Genomic DNA, 20080 nt, shown 5'->3' with positions numbered 1-20080 from the left:
ACTAAACTAAAGTATAAGGCCTACCACAAAATACAATGGCTTAAACTGAAGTAATTTGCATCAATTGAAAAAACATACAGTATATCAGATGCTGCTACCAATAAATTGATTCATAGCCTTTGGAGTGTAAATATATAATGCGCATACAGGTACACACAATGTAATCTTATGTGTTATGCTTAATATACTGATATGTTCTAAATACTGTATGGTCACTGTGTAGATAAGTCCATTGTCAGAATGTGTGATTTACCTGGATATTGAAATGTAGTTGACAAGATTACCTTTTTTAATAGCACATTTATTTACATTAAAGTGTTATCACCAAAACATACACCAGGTTCCATTCACCATGCCACTCAACACAAAAATCTGTTAATGAGCAAAACCAACCAGTTAGTTTTGATTAAATATCTTGTTACCACTTAAATCCGCATTTAACGAAACACGTTTTGCGGAGCAGATACATGTCCTATTCTCTTCTTCTTACAATTTATTTTTTCAAAAAATATGTATTACCAAGTTAGTGAAACATGCAAAGCAAAAATGTATTATATAATATAAGAAAAATATGATGAAAAATGAACATTTACAGAAGTAAAACACTTCCTAGAAGCAGAACAGAAAAAAAAACATTCTTGGTATGGAAAACAAGAGCTACAATACTGGTTTAAAAGCAACATATGACAAAGCTTCAAAATTATTTTTGCTAAGGAAATATGTAAAATGTAGGAAAATGTCTTGAAATGTATTCATCCTAGAAAATATGTACATTCATTCAATGTATTGTAAAATCAGATCATATATTGCAATGTCATCTCAGCAACTATTTACTTTGGTTTTGACTGATGTTACATTGATGTTGCTTACAGAAATGAAGATTACATTGCATTTCATCTTCATGGCGCTGACCATGTGAAAGCCCATAAACATAGTGATGTGTACATGTGAGTGGTGTAATCCAAAATAGGGGGATTATGATCAATATTCAAGTAAGAATGTTGGACAAAAGTTCATGGAGTTTGTTCCTAGTATGGTATCCCAGGGAGACTTCAGGGGTCACAAGCCTCAACTGTCTTCAAAAATGAGGGAGGTGCAATGGAAGCAAGGTACTCAATGGCAGATCTAAAAACAAAACAAAAATAATAATTTTGAGACAACAAAACCAACAACAGTAAAAAAAAAAAAAAAGAAGAAAAAAAAGCTAAAATAATTGTAATGCAAACAAATAAATAAATTGCAAATGTATTTGATAATTTAATGCTTTATTTGGTGGATGATGAATTTACCTGAATTTCTGGATGCTGAAGCTGTTGAATTGGGATACCGTCCCCGTTAAGAGACTCATCAGCCAAGCCAATCTGAGTACCTGCAAATCCCCATCGAATACTGATGGAATGAGACATCTGTCAAAAAAGAGAATCAATCAGCTTAAAATACTGAGGTGAAAAAGGCATGATCATAATCATCCAACCAATAAAAACGTTTGATAGCGCTTTCTTCCAAACTAGAATTGAAATACTAGCGATAAAGGGGGAAGAGAAAAAAACAGAATCAGAGGAGAGTAGAGAAGGTGTATGGCTGTGACGAAAGGGATAAAAGGAAAGTACTTAACAAAACTACATTACCAAATTACAAATCAGAAAACTGATTTCAACTTACAAGAACCAAAGCAACATCCAGGATGCAGATCTTTGTCTCTAATGTCAGAGGAAGCATGGTGAAGCCTGAAATCTTCTTAGGACAGTCTACCAGGAACACTTGATAAGAGGTAAATGGTGGGTATAGTAGTCCATAATGATGGGTATAATAGTTCAGAACTTTGGAGTGGGTGATGAAAGAATAAGGTGATGACTTGGTGCATGGGCCTGTCCACTGAACAGAAAGGGCAATGTTGTCTGGGATGTAGGCAGGGAAGCAGTTCATTAAACTTTGAATGTTGCAGTCTTCCTCCACTGTTTATGTAGTGTTTCTTTATTCTGCTCTGCGACTATTTGTTTTACTTTGCCAGATAAGATATTTCACTTTAAAAAAAACTCTGGGTCAAACTCTATACAGACATTCAGAAATATGAAGACATCTAAAAGCGTCACTATAATATCTATGTTGGCATATTTCATAGAATATTGTCAAACAGATAAAAGAAAGTGGATAAAAATATTCTTAAGTTTAAAAAGAAAAAGAAAACTGGAAAAATATATCTGTTCGAAGTACATATGTTCGTTAAGGAAAGCTTAAGTATACAAGTTGTGTTAAAGCGAACTATAAAATCAATTGTGGTCACTTTATATGAAGTAAAAACTAAATCCAAAACTTTGCTCTTTAAATATAAATTGACTTCCAAATCAATAAAAATTGCATTAAACGGAACAAAACATTTAATTTATCTAATAATTCTAAGAAATTAAGGCTGGAGAGATAAGGCATTGTTTTGGACATCTTTATGAGGAACTGCATTTAATTACTTCCAGCCATTTCCTAATGTGACCACACGAGGAGCAGAATAAATTAATTATTTGTTTTTCAAATGTCAAACGATTTTTCCTATAAATTATGCAACCGTGATATGCATTGGTATCATCATTGGGAAGGCTCGTTGTTCTTCTGAGCTGCATGGCCTGAGCATTGCTAGAGCTGTAAGGGCTTGGGCTAGCTCATCCATGTTGAGCCCATTATGAGGTCCTGCATCATATCGGCGGCCACCGTAACTGCTGGAGCTGGTGTAGGAGGAGGATGAGAAGTTCATGGTGAAACCGGAACCTGTGGCATCAAAGCTGCCTCTTCTGGATCCTGTTCTGGATCCAGTCCTGGACCCGGACCTGGAGCCAGCGGCAGACCCGGAATTGCTGGCATTGTATGGGCTGTACAGCCCTTTGCTTGACTGTGAGGAGGCCTCCAGCAGTCGCAGGCCAGATCCTTCCTCAACCATGCTTCTGTCCATGGCATCTTTGTAGGATATTTTTAGTTTGGTTTTGGGACATGTCAGGTATTTGGAGTAAGCACTCACATCTCTCAGCTTCTGAGCAGTGCGAGCATCAATTGTGCCCTTTCTGATGGATTCGTCCAGAGAGACTCTGCCCTCAACATCCGGTTCAATCAGCCCCCCCGTAAGGTACTGGACTTCCAGAAAACGTTGCCCAGCTTCATAATACAGCCAGCCTTTCTTTAGAGCTTGGGAGGCAGACATCTTCACTTTGGTTCTTGGGTCCTCAAATCCATTGAAAGCTTTGTGAGCCAGGTTGATACGGTCCACCATCACCTTGTCCACAAGCCCTTTCTCGGTTGCCTCAGTAACAGCGAATCGTTCCCCAGTAGTTGGGTCGATTATGCCCCCTGTGCAGGCTTGTGCCTCAAGTAATCTTTGGCCTGTGATATTGTCCACAAGGTTCCGGTGCATGGCCTCTGTGACTGACACCTTCTCCAAAGTGTCTGTATCCAGGATTCCGGCTACAGGGCCAGTATCCTCCGTGGGGTCATTCCACATGACTGCAGGGGGTCTAATGGAGGGTATGGGGCTCATGGGATTGTATGATGATGAGGTGGAACCAGAGGTGGAACCAAAAGAGGATGACCGGGAGCGGAAGCCACCCATGTTTCCAGACAGCATGTCAGCAAACTCAGTGATTGACAGGTTTCCGGAGCGGTATGTACTAAGTGAAGTCTGGTCGATGAGGCCTCGTGCGAGGGCGTCATCAATGTCATACTGTCTTCCTGACCGTCTGTCGATGATCATTGACTTGACAACGCCATCGGAGGATGTCTGCGTGATCTCTTCCCACTCACACTCCTGCTCAGAAAGCTCTAGGTAGGTCTGATGGTCAATGAGCTGCTTTCTAAATGCCTCATAGACAGTCATCTCTTTGCCTGAATCTGGGTCCACGATGACTACTCGGCGTTTGCGGACAGAGGATTTGGAGGAGCTCTTGCTCTCACGCTTCTTCTCCTTCAGGAGCAGGAGGACAAGGCCAGTAGCTGGGTCAGTGATGCATCTCTCCATTAGCCCGAGGTAGGTCAGGTTCTCCTCAGTGTTGGGATCGAAGAAACCCTTGGTGTCATCTGATGGATCTGTGAGAATCTCATTCATTTCCTCGTCGAAGAGGCCACGGTTGTAGGCCACCTCCACTGGCAAGCGATGACTCTCCTCTGGGTCAATGATTCCGCCAGTGGCAATCTGAGCCTCAAGGAGACGTATTCCATGGTCTTTTAAGATGAGCCCCTTCTTCATGGCCTGGAACAGAGAGATTGTCTTGCCGGAATAGGGGTCTTTGTAACCTGTCACGGCACGCTCAGCAGAGAGAAGCTTGTCTTTGAATTCTGGCCCCACTATTCCCATCTTGACAGATTCATTGACAGTCAGTTTGAGATTTTTGATTGGGTCAATTACATAGCCTGTGGCAGCCTGAGCTTCAAGCAGTTCAAAGGCAGTTCCTGGCCTGATCATGTTCTTTTTCATGGCTTGGTAGATTGATAGACGGTCATTGGTTCCCTCTACATAAACACCAGCGATACAGCTTGTGCCCTCTAGGTATTTTTGGAGTCTACGGCTAACCTCTTCCACTGAAATCAGACCTTCATTCAGCTCATTGACCGTCTGTTGGTCGATGATCTGAGAGCGTAACATCTCCTCTATGGTGATCTGTTTTCTAAGACCTTTGAACATCAGTCTCTTGTCTCCCAGTGACAGCAAGCGCATCCCATTGGTAGGGTCAATCTTGCATCTCTTGAGTAATTGGGCATAAGAAAGTTTCTCCTCAGTGACAGGGTCAACAAATCCCTTTACGTCATCAGCAAGCCTTTTATTTGTTTCCTTGTTGATGTATCCTCTCTGTGTGGCAATGTCTGCTGGGAGGTGGAAGTAGAATTCAGGATCCATAATGCCTCCTGTGGCAGTCTGAGCCTCCAACATTTTCAGAGCATACTCCTCCATAACAAGGTCCTTTTTCATTGCTTGGAAGAGAGATATGATTTTGCCACTGTAAGGATCCTTGTAGCCTGTGACCGCTCTCTCAGCTGACAGAAGTCTGTCGTGGATCTCAGGGCCGACCACACCTTTGCGGACAGCCTCATCAACAGTGAGTGTCTCGTTTTTCACAGGATCAATTATGAATCCTGTTGCTGCTTGTGCTTCCAAGAGACTAAGGGCAATTTCAGGCTTCAAGAACCCTCTCTTCATCGCTGAATAAATGCTCATCCTGGAAGTGGAGTCAGACATGACACCAGCAACGCAGCCCGTGCCAAACAGATACTGCTTCACACTCTGCATCTCCATAATGTCACGGATGTTTCTTTTGTCTTGCTTCAGCAGGTTGAATGTCTCCAGGTCAATGATACGGGAATTGTAGAGCTCCTCGATAGTGACCCTACGTCTGATTGTGTTGCAGGACTTAACAGTTTCACCTCTGATGATCTCTCTCTGCTCCATAATCTCAATAATGATGATGATCATGCGCTCTTTAGTGATACTGCCTGAGCGATACTCCTCCATCAGCTTCTTCCTCTCTTGCGCAGGAAGTAGATTTGAGTTCATGATGTCCCAGAGACTTTTTGAGCCTCCAGCAAGGGACTCAAGTGAACTGGGGAGGTCAATTTTGGTTGTGGTCAGGTCATTCTGCGTCTGTTCCTCCGTGTAGAGGTATGTCTTCTCCACCACAGTAGGGGCCTGTGGCTTGGAAAGTGGTAGAAGGTTCATGCCTGAATCAGGATCTCTAGTGCACTTCTCTTTCAGCTGTTTGTATGTTACCTTTTCATCTGAATTGGGGTCTGAGAAAGCTTTGTTATTGTCAGATGGTTCCGAGAAGGTGTGTGTCATTTCTTTGCTGAAAAGGCTCTTCTGATAGGCAACGTCAATAGGAACGCGGTGGCTGTTCACAGGATCAATGATTCCTCCGGAACTCAGTTGGGCCTCCATGAGTGGCATGACATGCTCCTTAATGATTAGATCTTTTTCCATTGCTTGGAAGAGAGAGATTGTTTTGCCCGTGAAGGGATCTTTGTAACCAGTGACTGCTTTTTCAGCAGCAAGCAGTTTCTCATGTAGTTCAGGGCCGACAATGCCTGCTTTAACTGCATCATCCACTGACAGGTACTGGTTCTTCACTGGATCTATAATGAACCCTGTGGCAGCTTGGGCCTCTAGAAGTGACAGACCTGTGTTGTGTCTCAGAAGATTTCTCTTCATAGCTTGATAGATGCTGATCTTCTCCTTTGTTGGTTCAAGGTAGACACCAGCAATACTGTCAGAGCCCTGCAGGTACTTGCTTACATTGACATTTTCGCTGACCTGTGTAGGTGTCTTTTTGCCTTGTTGGAGCATGTCAAACGTAGCTTTGTCAATGATTTTGGAATCAAACAGTGACTTGGCAGAGACCGGTGCTCTAAGCCCTTTGAAGTTGTCTTGTTCTTGTTTCTTAGCCTCTTTCTCATTTACAATGGTGATCACAATCTTGGTGATCTTTTCTATTGTAATCGTTCCAGACCTATACTGCCTCATCAGATCAATTCTCTGTTCCTCTGTAATATATTCAGAGTGGATAATTTCCCAGATAGTGAGTTTCTTCCCTTTGAGTGGACCAGACTGCAGCTCCATTGTTGCTTGGCTCATGGCCTGTTTGGTTTGGACCTCTGTGTATGCATGTTCTTCCTTCGCATTGATTGCTTGCTCAGACAGAGGTAGAAGCTGAAGGCCAGATTTCTTGTCAGTGACACATCTCTTGTATAGCTGTGAGTATGTGACATTTTCCTGTGTGTTGGGGTCAAAGTAGCCTTTAACATCATCAGTTGGATTTTTCAGAATCTGGTTCATTTCATCATCAAAGAAGCCTCGTTTACAGGCAACATCATGTGGGATGCGGTGGCTTTTCACTGGATCAATGATGCCTCCTGTTGCAAGCTGCGCGTCTAGGAGTCTGATGCCCTGATCTTTTGGAATTAGTTCTTTCTTCATTGCTTCGAACAAAGACACAGTCTTTCCCGTGTAAGGATCTTTGTAGCCTGTAACACCTCTTTCGGCTGACAGTAGTTTTTCATGCAGCTCAGGACCAATGACAGTTGCTTTCACAGCTTCATCAACAGTGAACTTCTGATTCTTTATAGGATCAACAACAAATCCTGTTCCTGCTTGTGCTTCCAGGAGAGTTAAAGCAGGCCCTACCCTCATCATATCCTTTTTCATGGCTTGATAGAACGACATAGTCTCCTTAGTTGAGTCAATAACTACACCTGCAATGCAGTTTGTACCCTTCAAGGATTTTTGAACAGGCTCCATTTCAGACACCTCTTTGATTGTTTTATTGCCGGTGTGCAGCTTGTTGTAGAGGTCTTTGTCGATTATCTTTGACTCCAGTAGTTCAGTAGCAAGGACTTTTCCCCTCAGACCCTCAAAAGCGATTTCATTCTTTTTTTCCTTTTCCTCTGCCATAGTGATAACAATCTTGATGATTTTTTCCACTGTGATCTTTCCTGTCTTGTACTGACGAATAAGGTCCTTTCTCTGGTCCTCGGTAAAGTACTCAGAAGTGATGATTTCCCAGATAGTTACAGTCTTCCCTTGGAATTTTCCAAATGGCACAGAGACAGTCGTTTTGCTGAATACATCCTTGGTCTCCTGCTCTGTGTAGGTTGACGTGCTCAGAGCAGCCTTGTCAGTGATGGGAAGGAGCAGCAGTCCTGTCTCCGGATCTGTGCTGCATCTCTGCATTAGCTGAATGTATGTTAACTTCTCCTGGGTGTTAGGATCAAAGAATCCCTTGGTGTCATCCGAAGGGTCCTCAAGTATCTTGTTCATCTCAGTGTCAAACTGCCCCTGTTTGTATGCTGTCTCGATGGGCACACGGTGGCTGTTTATGGGGTCAATGAGTCCACCAGTAGCTATCTGAGCCTCAAGCTGCCTAATGGCATGGTCTCTGTCAATCAAGCCCTTCTTCATAGCTTCAAAGAGTGAGATCTTGTTACCGGTGTAAGGGTCTTTGTAACCAGTGACAGCTTTCTCAGCAGACAGCATTTTGTTGTGCAGTTCAGGTCCGATCAGGCCTTCCTTCACAGCCTCACTGACAGAGAGTTTCTTGTTTTTAACTGGGTCTACTACATAGCCAGATGCTGCCTGTGCCTCCAGGAGGATCAAAGCCCAGCCAGGAGTAATTTTCTTTTCTTTCATAGCTTGATATATTGCCATTTTCTGATTAGACTGTGTCAAGACACCCCCTATACAGTTATTGCCCTGCAGAATTGTTCTTAACTTGTCAGTTTGGCTGAGGTCTTGCACAGTGGCTTTGCCTTTCTTCAGCTTATCAAACTGCTTTTTCGTCAAAAGGCCAACTTCATAAAGTCTGCTTGCAGGTACTTTCTCGCGGATGCCATCAAAAGAAAATGTATCCTTCTTCCTGTCAACCTCATCCCCAACACTTTGGCCATTGATAACCTGCTTTGATGTCTCCACCATGGTCATATGGATCAGTTCATCCTCAGGTACATCGTCAGTCTGGATATCGATTTCTCTGGTGTGGGAGACTGGTTCTTTATGGGCGACCTCGAGTTGCTGCAGTTTCTCACGAAGTTTCTTGTTCTCCTCGCCAAGCAGCTTTTCCTGTTCAAGTCGTTTCCTTTCAAGCTCCTGCATCTCTTTTTGCTTGTTGAGCATTTCTTTCTCAGCCTCTTTTTGTTTGTTGAGGGCAGCATCCATGGTAGCCTGAAGTTTATTTCTCTCCTGCTCCATTTGTTTCCTCTGGCGTTCCTGTTCTTCTTTGAGGGCCTTGGCCTTCTTGACCTCCTCCTCAAACTGGTTCTCCAGCTTCTTCTTCTCATCTTCAATTTGTTTCTCCTTCTTCAACAGCTCCGCCTTCTCTGTGACGAATGTCTGCTGGAGTACTGTCTTCTCGTGTTGGATTTGTTTCTGCTGAGCATTGACCATCTAATTGAGAAAAATGGAAAACAAGAACATAATTAGAACAATTTTAGTTTCATTTGTATTTAAAATATTACGAAAAACTCCATCAATCGACATATTGTGCATTATAGTAAAGAAATTACAACATTTTAGTACAATGCCCTCCACTTATAAGAATCAGATACAAATAGTTAAAAAAATATATAATATATTAAATTTTTCCTATGTTACATAATAGTATATATACTCTTCTCAGTAAGGGAAGAACATTATGGGGAACACCACCAATAATTAATCTATACTTTTGTCCAACTGGACAAAATGAAAACATCTGGAAGGGATATGATCTTTTAAAGCTTAGTGTACTGTAAAACAAATATAACTCAACATGATAAAACTGTGTAAGTGGTTAATTTTAAGAAGGAATAGATAAAGAAATGTAATAAAATAATTTAAGATGGTTTGTTTTCAGAGAGATGGTTAACAATGACATAAGCTGCACTACTATGCCATCTCTAACACAATACCTCTTTAGAGTTATTCTGTAGGTCTTCAGCCTCCTTTTTCAGTTTGGCCTTCTCCTTTTCTAGATCAGCGATGGCTTTGCGTAGCTCATCAGCCTCGTTGTTGCTGCTCAGTTTCTGTTTCTCCACAACAGTCAATTTCTCTTTAGTCGCTAGCTCTGTCTGATGAAGAAGGGCACTGATCTCATCTGCTTGCTTCTTGAATTTCTTGGCCTCATTCTCTGCTTTGGACTGAGCATCACTAAGTTGGGACACCTTGACTTTGAGGTTTTCAGCTTCGGCTGTGATCTCCAGCTGTCTCCTGCGCTCAGCTTCCAATGATTTCTGGAAGCCCTCAGTCTCTTCCTCGAGACGCTGCTGCATCAGTTGTTTATCCTCAAGCAGCTTCTGGGCCTGCTCTTGAGCCAGGTCCTTCTGTCTTTGGAGCATCTCAGCCTCTGCTTTCAGTTTACATGCTTCCTGAATGGCGAGCATCTTCTCCTTTAGCATCTTCTCTGCAAGTGCCCTCTGTTGGGAGAGGTCAGATTCAGCGATTTGTCTCATGTGTGCAGCTTCTTGGGCTTCCACATTGAGTCTGGCAGCTTCTTCTGCAAGCTCCTTCATGTTCTCAGCTTCCTCGGCCAGGAATTTCTGAGTGTTATCCTTGTCCTTTTTGATAAGACGCTGGTTCTCCTGCTCAATTCTGAGTTTCAGTTTGACCAGCTCCTCCATCTGAATCTTGACTTTGAATAACTCCTCTTCCACCTGGGCCTTCTGCTTGACCGCATCACCGACTTCGTCCTTTAAGCGCTGCAGCTCCTCGTCTAAGACAGATTTTTGCTTGTCAGTTTCATCCAGCTGAAGCCTGACATTTGTAAGCTCTTTCTCAACCTGAGACTTTTGACTCATTGTTTGCTCTGCAAGCTTTTTGTGCTTTGCCATCTCAGCATCTGCTTGTTGTTTCTGTTTGATTGCATCAGCCTCAGCCTGTGCTCGCTTGGCAGCTTCGAACTCTGCCTCCTTTCTCAATTTTACGGCTTCCTCTTGAGCTTTGGCTTGGTTGGCAGCTTGGAGTTCAGCGGCCTGTTTTTGGCGTTCTGCATCCTCTGCTTGTTGCCGGAGAAGAGCAGCCTCCTTCTCTGCCTTTTCCTTGGCAAGCTCTGCCTGTTTTGCAAGCATCTTGGCTTTCTCATACTCTTCCTTGAGCTGTTTCTGCATGAGGTTGTCCTCCTTCTGTTGGACAAGGACACTCTGAACTTGCTGTTCTGCTGCATTGCATTTTTGTGCTGCTTGTTTGGATACGATAATCTGTCTTTCTGCTTCCTTATCAGCATCCTCTTTCTGCTTTTTGGCTTCATCTGCTTTCTTTTTGAGGCGCTCCACTTCCTCCTGTGCATTTTTGCACTGTCTGCCTGCTTCTTCCTCTGCAGCAGTGATCTTTTTGACCTTTTCCTCTGCTTCGCGCCTGCGTTTCTCCTCCTCCAGGGCAAGTTTCCTGTGTTTCTCAGCCTCTTTTTCAGCTTGGAGTTTACTCTGCTGTGTTTCCTCTGCAATGTTTTTCAGTTTATTCAACTCCAGCTCCAAATCAAGCTTGCCAGATGAGGCTTTCTCAAAGTTTAGCTTGAGAATGCGAATTTCCTCCTCAACCACTCGTCTCTGCTTGAGAGTTTCATCTACAAGTGTCTTTTGTCTTCCCAACTCATTCTCAGATGACTTTTTGAGTTGATTGATCTTTTCTTCAATATCTTGCTTGTGCTGGCTGGCTTGGTCCTCCAGAGCTTTCCTCTGGTAAGCTTCATCCTCAGCTTGTCGTCTGAGTCGCTCATTCTCAGCCTCTTTTTCTTTGAGGGCAATTTCTGCCTCAGTCTTCATGCGAGTTGCCTCATTAATGGCAGCAAGCTTCTCCTTGAGGATCCTTTCAGCTTCTGCTCTTTGACGAGCTGCCTCTTGCTCAGCAACTTGTCTTTGTCGCTTGGCTTCCTCAGCGATGGATCTAAGTTTGCCTGCCTCTTCAGCAAGGTCCCTCATTTTTGCAGCTTCAGATTCGAGGAGCTGTTTGCTCTTCTCAGTGTTGGACATGCTATCCTTTTCTGCCTTGGACTTTAGCTGCAGGAGTACATTCATTTCACTCCTCACTTTGGCCAGTTCATCTTCGAGCTGTTTCCTTTGCTGCTCAGCTGCACTGACTTCATTCTTCAGGCGGTACAGCTCGTCATCAAGCAGGGATCTCTGTTGCTCAGCATGGTCGAAGTCTGACCTTAGCCGGATTAACTCCTGTTCTGCTGAGAGTTTCTGCTGAGCAGTTCCCTCAGCTAGCCTCCTCTGCCTCTCCAGCTCTTGCTCTGCCATATCTTTCTGTTTCAGTGCGGACTCCTCAGCTTTAGCCCTCTTCCTGGCCTCACGCTCAGCATCCTCCTTCTGTTTCTCGGCATCCTCCTGGGCACGGCTCTTTTTGTGAGCTTCTTCCTCAGCCTGGAGCCTTAAGCGGAGTGCCTCATTGGCCTTCTGCCTCCATTTCTCTAACTCCTTCTCCGCCTCCTCCCTGGCCATATCAGCCTCTTCCTGTTGCTTCTTAAGACGAGCTGCCTCCTCCTGCAGCTGGATGACAGTGACATGCTCTAGTTTGAGTGATTCCTCCAGCTTTGATGTCTTTTCAACATAGGACATGCGTTTGCTCTGGAGTTCGGTGGCAGCACTTTTCTGTGCCACCTCCTGGGCAACCTTGATCTGCCTCTCCTTCTCCACTTCAGCTTGCTTCATGCGTCTCTCCGCCTCCTCCGCCTGCATCTTCAGCTTCTCAAGGTCTTCCAGAGCCTTCTGCTTCTGCTTGGCAGCCTCCTTCTCAGCCTCAGACTTTAACTTGAGCTCTTCCTCTGCCTTGCGTTTTTTTTGGGTCTCCTCGTTGACCTGTTTGCGGAGCTTCTCAGCCTCCTCCTGTGCAAGCTTCCTCAGCCTCTCGGCTTCAGACGCTTTTTCCCGGAGTTGCTTGAGCTCATCCTCAGCTGTAGACTTCTGTTTGACAGTGGTCTCCAGCTGGATCCTGATGATACGGATTTCCTCCTCAATCTTGACTCTGCTCTGATTGGCTTCTTCTACCTGTTGGCTCTTGGACTTGATCTGCTGCTCTGAGAGATTTTTGAGCTCATGTAGTTCCAGCTGGATATTGTGCTTTTGCTTTTCTGCATCTACAGAAACAACTTGTCTCCTGCTGACTTCCTCCTGCATCATGAGCTTCAGCTCTTGAGCTTCCAGCTCTGCCTTGGCAATGGCCTTTGCATGAGATTCAGCTAGCTGCTTCTGTTTGTTTAACTCAGCCTGCATCTCTGCCATTTTTTTCCTGTCTTCCGCTTTCATTTTCTCAGCAGCTTTCTGTATTAGTGGAAGCAAATGGTAAAGAAAATATAAAAATTAAGCATGACAGGTTAAATGTTAATGTTAATAGTTAGCTTAAAGATATATATGTTTAGATGTAAATTCATTCAGGAGGATGCTGTTAAAGCAAGTTATCTTCGACAAAGACAATTCAAGGTAGAAACAAGTAAGATGGAAAATGGATATGTAACAATTAATGTATGGAGACAAGACATCACAACACAACAAAGTGAGGAACTCATGTGGCATGCAACTGTATATTTTTAAATATTGGTGTCCATAAAGGAATTATTTTGTGATAAACCATTTTGCATAAGTGAAATATGAAAGTGAATCATTTATTTTTTAAATCGTCTATCTTTTCAGCTTGAAATGATTCAAACAACGTTATTATTCAAAAATGGCATCACAATCAACCAGTAACTAGTTCATCTATTCACACTGTTAGACAACCTGTCACTATTATCAAGGAACTGAGCCGAATATGCGCAAAGGGGAAAGCAGGGATAGTGCAAGGATAGTCTGAAAATGTAATAAGAAAATAGCACCTAAAGCCCATGCTAACACAGAATAAGCAAGACATGGAAGTAAGTGAATGTAAGGTAAATATGGAAATGTTTGGCAGTTTAGGTGATGAATTGAAGCCTGTTGAGGGCAGGGAAGGTAATGCACATAATGAGAGAATAGTAACTGGAGCGTAGTGGATTATTTACCTCTTTCAACGCCCAAACAAGATAAGCATTCATCATGACAAAGCACTGGCAAGCAGTTAAAGAGAAGCAAAGGAACGCACAAAACATTACGGTTAGAAAAGAACGGGAGTCGGAACATTTGTGTTAATCTGAAAAAAGGAATGTCGAAGAACATGGCAGTCCGCCTGAAGCATATAGCGGGAGAGTTTAGATTGAGATCTAAGAGTTGCCAATGGGAAAAAAGACATAGCGAAATAAATAACGCCCTTTGAAAAAAATATTATGGCACGCCTCAATAAATGACATGAAAATGAATAGGCCAAAATATAAAATGTGCAAATCCTATGAGATAATTCTTCAAACCCACTGGATTTTTCTCTCAACGGTCTCTTAATCTTTTGAAGATGCTCTCTTTCTTTTGCTTCAGACTGAACATAAACGGTTCATCAATTCATAGAATTTTGTGACAAGGTCACTACTGCTTATCAAAATAGTATGCAATTGTCATTGCTGTTCACATAATAGATAAGTATCTACTTGGTCCTGGATATTTTAAGGCACCATAAACATTTCATATGACACTCTAGCCATATTCTAATGTATATTGATAGTCCCTGGTTCCCATCTGAAAACCATGACACTTAGCACCAGGATTATTTTTGGTAGAGCGTTCATATTTGCCCGAATAGCTCAGAGTGGCCATCATTCTAAGCGATAGGATTTCCTGTCTGTTTAGGTGCCCTAACATCCTGCAGCTGCAGTACAGCATGCAAACGCCAATGTTCCAAACCATACTTCACCTCAAAATGTAGGAATGTCAAGTCAACCATACATTAATGTGTGTGTATGCATTTGTGAGTGCAAGAGAGTGGTCATGCATTTGTTCTTCATTGGTTGTCAATGGGTTAGGGTTAGGATATCCCAGTGTGTTGTCACGCACCTCCTCGTCCTCCAGCCGGCGCTGTGTGTCGGTGATAAACTTGATGTACTGACTGGTCAGAGTCATCAGCTCGCTGTAGCGGGTTCTTAGCGTCACATACTGATGGAGGAGAAATAAAACAGGAAACTTTTGATTTCGTGTGTGTTGGCTTAAACTAGTGATCTACACTTTTCTCCTAACATTGCAAACGGTTGTCAGAGAATGACAATCTGCGTTCAGATAACACAAGCGGCACAGACCTCTTGAATGATGTTATCTGAGGCAGAATCCATTTTGGTTTTCTTCAGGGGTGAGAGAGGGTCCACATGTGCTTTGTAGGCCACCAACTGGAGTTCATAATCCTAATAAAAAGAAACAGGCTATTTTAACACTAAACCCTACGAAATGAAGACATTTAAATAAAGCTGTATATGAATGCAATAATGCTTTCCACGTTTGTACACTAATGTTGTGCATGCTTGCCTTGATAGTGTCGATATACGCCTTGGCATATTTCTGACACTCGTCAACTTTCTCTTTGTTTTGCTCGATCTCTTCCAGAAGTTTCTATGTTGGGGGAAACAATCAGAATTAGTCTGGATGTGATTTCAAGGTGTGCCTGTATATGTTCAATGATGAGAACTACACAAAACACACCTTTATAACATTCGTAGTCAAGTAGTATACAAAATAAGAAGTATAAAAACAGTGTCAATGATTTATTTTCACAAAGTTCCAGAATGTTCAGTTGATCAGCTAAGCACCTAGGGCAATGCAGTGATGTAATGGACCCCTAATATGCCCCCATCAGTACAGTAGCTTACCTTCTCCTGGGCCAGTTGCTCCTTCAGAGTCTTGCTGTCGCTGATGGGCACGGCCTGGATCTTCTCCTGCCTCTGCTTGGCGTCACCGATCCAATGGATGAGCCAGTCGTAGCTCTCTCTGTAGTACCCCAGCTGGCGGCCTAGCTGCTCCAGCTCCCGCTGACGCAGGTCCATCTGGGAGAACACAGCCTGCCAGCGGTCCTGGAGACCGGACAGGAGATGGCGGTAGTGGTCGAGCTCAGCGTCACGCTCACTGTGCACACGAGACATCTTCTCGCTCACGGCTGCTGCCTTTCCGAGCTCGCCCTCCAGGGAATCGAATGCAGGCTTTTCACCCTCCGCTTCGGCACGCATTTTCTACCGGGAAAGAGACGGGAGGGAAGAGCAACAGTTAGCATGTTAAATAAGCTGTCAATAAGTGGAGCTGACGTCAAGACAAATATTTGACAAAGTTACATTTCATCATGGAAGCAAGTTATGTATGTCTTTTGTGTTTCATCACGTAAACAGTTTCCCCCTCTTTTTAAACCTGCCTTGTTTCCATGTTCAAAATCCAATGATATATAAAACGTAAAAAATGTATGAGCGTTGGCAGTCGAGAAACCCATACCGAATCCCACACAGTTCATTAATGTCCCAGAGCGCATGTGTTTCTAATGTAATAAACATCACAATCTAGCTACTGAGTAGCGTTTATGCAAGAGCCTCTCCCAGCTCCCTGGCTTGTGAAAAAGCGGACCAACTGTGTCATACAATAGGAGGTAAGTGTTGAGAGAACTGAGAACAGAAGCCTGGTTGTCCAGTGGAAACGTAACACGAGAATAAAGGCTGAAGCTGTGCCCAGTGCTGTCCAGTCAGTTCACCTTGAGCTGGGTGCGGTACGTCTCCACCTCCTTGACGTCATCGGGAACAGTTTGGACCTCGCGCAGTTGCTGCTCATACTTCTTCAGCACTCCCTCGGCCCCCTGCGTGTTGCGGATGACCACGTCCACCGTCTTCAGCCTTCAGGCAAGGAGAAGGAAATGTCAGTGGAGGAGGGATGGGGAGGGAAGTGGCTTGTTTTGTTGCTTTTGTCAGGGCAATAAGAACCCCAGAAACGGCAACTGGCTACAGAAAGAAAACCGACGAGTCAACTCACTTCTCTAGATAGACAGAGGAGAGGATGTAGGCATGGTCCATCTTCTTCAGGGTGAACTCCAGTTCAGAGCGCAGGACAGGCGCAGTGCTGGACTGCTTAGGAGTGGTGCTCAGGACCTCCTCGGTCTTCACGGCCACCTGGTCCAGGTTCCTCTTGATACCCTCAAGCTCTACTTGGACTTTCTGAAAGAGGAGAAAAACAAGCACATGACGATTAAGGTAAAGAAAGGACAAACAGCAAAACAAAGGGAGAAAACCTCCTTCTGATTACAAACTTCCACCGAGTATCATAATGCTGAACGAGTCCCCTCGATCAGGTCCAAGGAAGCAGTGTGTTCCTGAGCCTGACCTGTGTGTGGACTCTCTGGGTGAAGAGCTGCCAGGGGTCTTGGTGGAGAAGCAGAGAAAGGATCCCCACTAGGCCCAGAGCCAGCAGGGTCCAGAGGAGCTGGATGTGGGCCTTCCAGCCAGTCTCCCTCAGTCTCCATAGAGAAACACAGCCCAGGGACTTACTGGACACTCCGAGCTTAGATACGACTCAATGTTCTCTTTCTCTCCCTCTTGCGCTCTCTGTCTTACTCTCATGAATCGCCTTCTCCCTCTCTCCCTATTCCCCCCTCAGAGGCTGCGTAGAAGGCGGCGACCATGCCATTCCATTCCCTCCCTCTCGATCTACCTCCGCCCCGCCTATCCACACTTCTACTGAGTCATCGTTCCTCTCTTTCCTGCTGTACTTGGCTCCCGTACAGTATGTGTATATCTCCTTTCTCAAGCCCCCTTCTTTCTCACATTTCTCTCTCTCACTGCAGAAAGCCTTATCCATAGCTGCAATCTGCTGTAATTAAGCCTCGCTGTCTCCTCTCTCTGTATTTCATTCCCTCGCTTTCTCCCTCATTCTCTTTCTTCCTCATTCTCTCTCTCTCCTTTTCTGTGTAGTGCTTTGTCCTGTTTCTGGTGCCAGTCTGTAGCTTGGGGAGTAACGTATTACATGTAACAGATTACAACAACATAAAATGAGAAAAAAATGTGTTACGTTACAAGCTAAAATATTGTAATCAGATTACAGACACCTTTGAAAAACTAGATGATTACTTATAGGATTACTTTTACATTCAAAAAGGACGTTTGTGAATTTTTTTCTCTCAATGACATTCAAATCAGCATTGCAAAAAGCCATTGCAAAAAGTTCAAGTTTGTTCCACCTGAGTGAATCTGACCACAAGTCAGAGACAACTATGATGACACAGCAAATGCATTAGGGTCGCAAGAAAAGAGTAGGAATAGGCTTTCGTAGGCTACAGTCCAAGCTGTGTCTTTCAATGGTACGACTGCTGTCGGCATCCAAAGACGATCCAACTTGAATAAACGCTCGGAGGTAAGGACGACAGTAGATATCACTTATTATTGATATCTACATAGCGCATTGATTTGAATCACACTGGTGCTCTCTCATTTAGCTATTTGCGCCTTACGGATTGTGGTGGTTGCGGACGGCTGTTCACAAATGGATATGCGTATTTTAACACAATAATGGTGCAATTAAATACGTTTAAGCCGCCTATCGATCATTGTTTTTGTGACCAGTATACAGCCAGTGAAAATGTTGATCTTGCAACAGCTGCAGAGTGCAGAGCCCAGCCTATGGGAAAAAAAAGTTTCAGGGAGTTCCATCCTTCTAAACTCCTCCGTGGTATTGTGCTCCATACCGTCAACAACACGTTTCATTTAAGAAGGCCACAAATGGGGCTTTTATTGCTGGATCTAATTTGTGCTGATTCAGAAAAAATGCCCATAGGCCTAACGGACACGTGCTCAAACTCGCAGACTTTTGATAGACTTAAAATGCTGCAAATTATAGAAGTATCAAAGTGTCACCAAAGAAAAACGGAAACAATAAGCCTATAGCATACACAGAATTCCTATTCCTATTCCTATTCAGTAGTGCTCGTAGAATGCCATTCCATGAGATCAGCATTTATTTTTTAAACTCAAAGCAATGAGCCTGCATGACAACAAAATCATAAACAACAGAGTTGGCTAATAAGTCCTTCGTTTTTGGGGTTACGCTCAGGTAATACAATTTGGCTAATCTAGATTTCCATATTTACAAGTCCTATTCTTGAAGATCAAGGGGTATTCAATTAATTGGACTGACTGGTTTATTTGACAGACTTTGGTTTTTAATGTAAATATATAATTTAATCATATTATTATATGCAGTAGAAAGCAATGGGCTTGAAGAAGCCTACATAACCAACCCATAAAGTAAAACGTAACATCCATTTATGGCCAGCTATGTAAACGCTAACATTGATTTATCCTGTAATAGATATCGGTAAATTGGTAATATAAAGGTTTGCCTTCTTCTAATGCCTCTTATGGGGAAAGTAATCCATAAAAATTTTGGACATGTAACTAATGGATTACATTTACAAAGTAACCTACCAAACCCTGCTTGGTATCACATTTTTGGTGCTTCCCCCTCCATAACAGTTTGACAGTAGCTCCTTGTTCAAAACACATTCGGGGCTCTTTGTGATGCTATTCCCAGTGTTCAAATAAAACCCCATTGTTTTTCGGTGATTAACTTCGGTATCTGTTGTGTCATGGACACTAGCACTGATGTGCCCCTCCCCCACCGTTCCCTTTACCTTTATATAGGTTATACTTCATTATCCTTTATTCATACAGGTTGATTCACTGAGCGTCTTTTACGGAGGAGACCTGTCCAATAAACAGGTTAGACCTAAGTCAGAACTTATTATTTAGTTATTACAGTGTAGGTACAGTACCTTCTGGTCGGTGGTCTTCTGGGCACAGTCTTTGAGGGGGTCTTTGTCCACGGGCTTGCGGATGCGGGCCACGGTACGAGCCTCGCAGTCCTCTATCCGTAGACGCAGGTCCTTGATCTGGGAGATGTAGGTCACACACATCGACTCGTCCTGCTCACCTGTGTGCAGCGTGGACATTGTGGAGATTGGTTAGGATGGTAAGAGTGTACAGTAAGACGCCTTTCACCCCTGACTACACACATCCACTGTTATAAAAGACTGTTTGCTGGTGGGACTCAGAGAAGGAGAGTAGATGCCACCCTTACTGAGATCAAAACTTTATTTTACAGCCTGCTGTTTATTAGGTAATTACTCATTCATTATTTGTCAAACCAGGTAGTCACCAAACCAGAAAGTACCCACTAATACCCCATTCGTTTCTTAGTTAATATCATGTAAACACCAGGTAAGTACCAGGCTGTAAAATAAAGGGTTACAGAGGTTTGTTGTGTTTGTTCATGAGTATGTAGGTGGAACTGACCTTTCTCCACAGAGCGCAGAAGGTTGTCGTAGTACTGTGTGGTCTTTGAGTAGTCGCCCTCGATCTGCATACGGTCGTGTGGACCAAACAGCTGGGAATCCTGACTGTCACGCATGAAGTCCTGATAGTGAAGCTCCAGGTTCCTCATAATCAGCCTGTACTCCTCCACCTTCATGGTCTTAAACTATAGAGGGAAGAGAGGGGCGGGGGAAAGAGGGAGAAAGAGAAAGAAGAGAGAGAGAGATAGGGAGAAGAGAGGAAGAAATAGGGTGAAAAGGAGAGAAGGAGAGGGAAGACAGAGAGAGAAGAAGAGGTAGGAGAGCAAGGGAAAAAGAGGGAGAGGTAGAATAAGGAGAGAGGTAAGTAAATAGTCAATCTAAGGCATGCTCATCTTTCAAAACCTCCTTGAGAGAGGAATCTATCAGAATTGCCTGTCAATT

The 20080-nt window shown here is 43.6% G+C and overlaps 1 protein-coding gene across 1 annotated transcript in view; it reads right to left on the bottom strand.

Annotated features, from left to right (window-relative positions):
• Positions 1-280: 280 nt before the first annotated feature.
• LOC120048273 (plectin-like) overlaps positions 281-20080 on the bottom strand; it is an 85812-nt gene continuing 66012 nt past the window's right edge. Inside the window, exons 25-36 of the mRNA XM_038994118.1 lie at positions 19641-19824; positions 19121-19278; positions 16330-16511; positions 16055-16193; positions 15192-15548; positions 14851-14934; positions 14628-14729; positions 14389-14487; positions 9409-12753; positions 1663-8905; positions 1290-1406; positions 281-1125 (exon numbers count right to left, since the gene is read on the bottom strand). Coding sequence (XP_038850046.1) covers positions 2552-8905; positions 9409-12753; positions 14389-14487; positions 14628-14729; positions 14851-14934; positions 15192-15548; positions 16055-16193; positions 16330-16511; positions 19121-19278; positions 19641-19824 — 11004 coding nt within the window. The 3' untranslated portion in view covers positions 281-1125; positions 1290-1406; positions 1663-2551. The remainder of the gene's footprint in view (positions 1126-1289; positions 1407-1662; positions 8906-9408; positions 12754-14388; positions 14488-14627; positions 14730-14850; positions 14935-15191; positions 15549-16054; positions 16194-16329; positions 16512-19120; positions 19279-19640; positions 19825-20080) is intronic.

This window comes from Salvelinus namaycush, chromosome 5 (genome assembly GCF_016432855.1).
Source record: "Salvelinus namaycush isolate Seneca chromosome 5, SaNama_1.0, whole genome shotgun sequence".
NCBI classification, from domain to species: Eukaryota; Metazoa; Chordata; class Actinopteri; order Salmoniformes; family Salmonidae; genus Salvelinus; species Salvelinus namaycush.
Note: the sequence above shows the minus strand (reverse complement) of the source record. Positions and strands in the feature narration are given on the sequence as shown.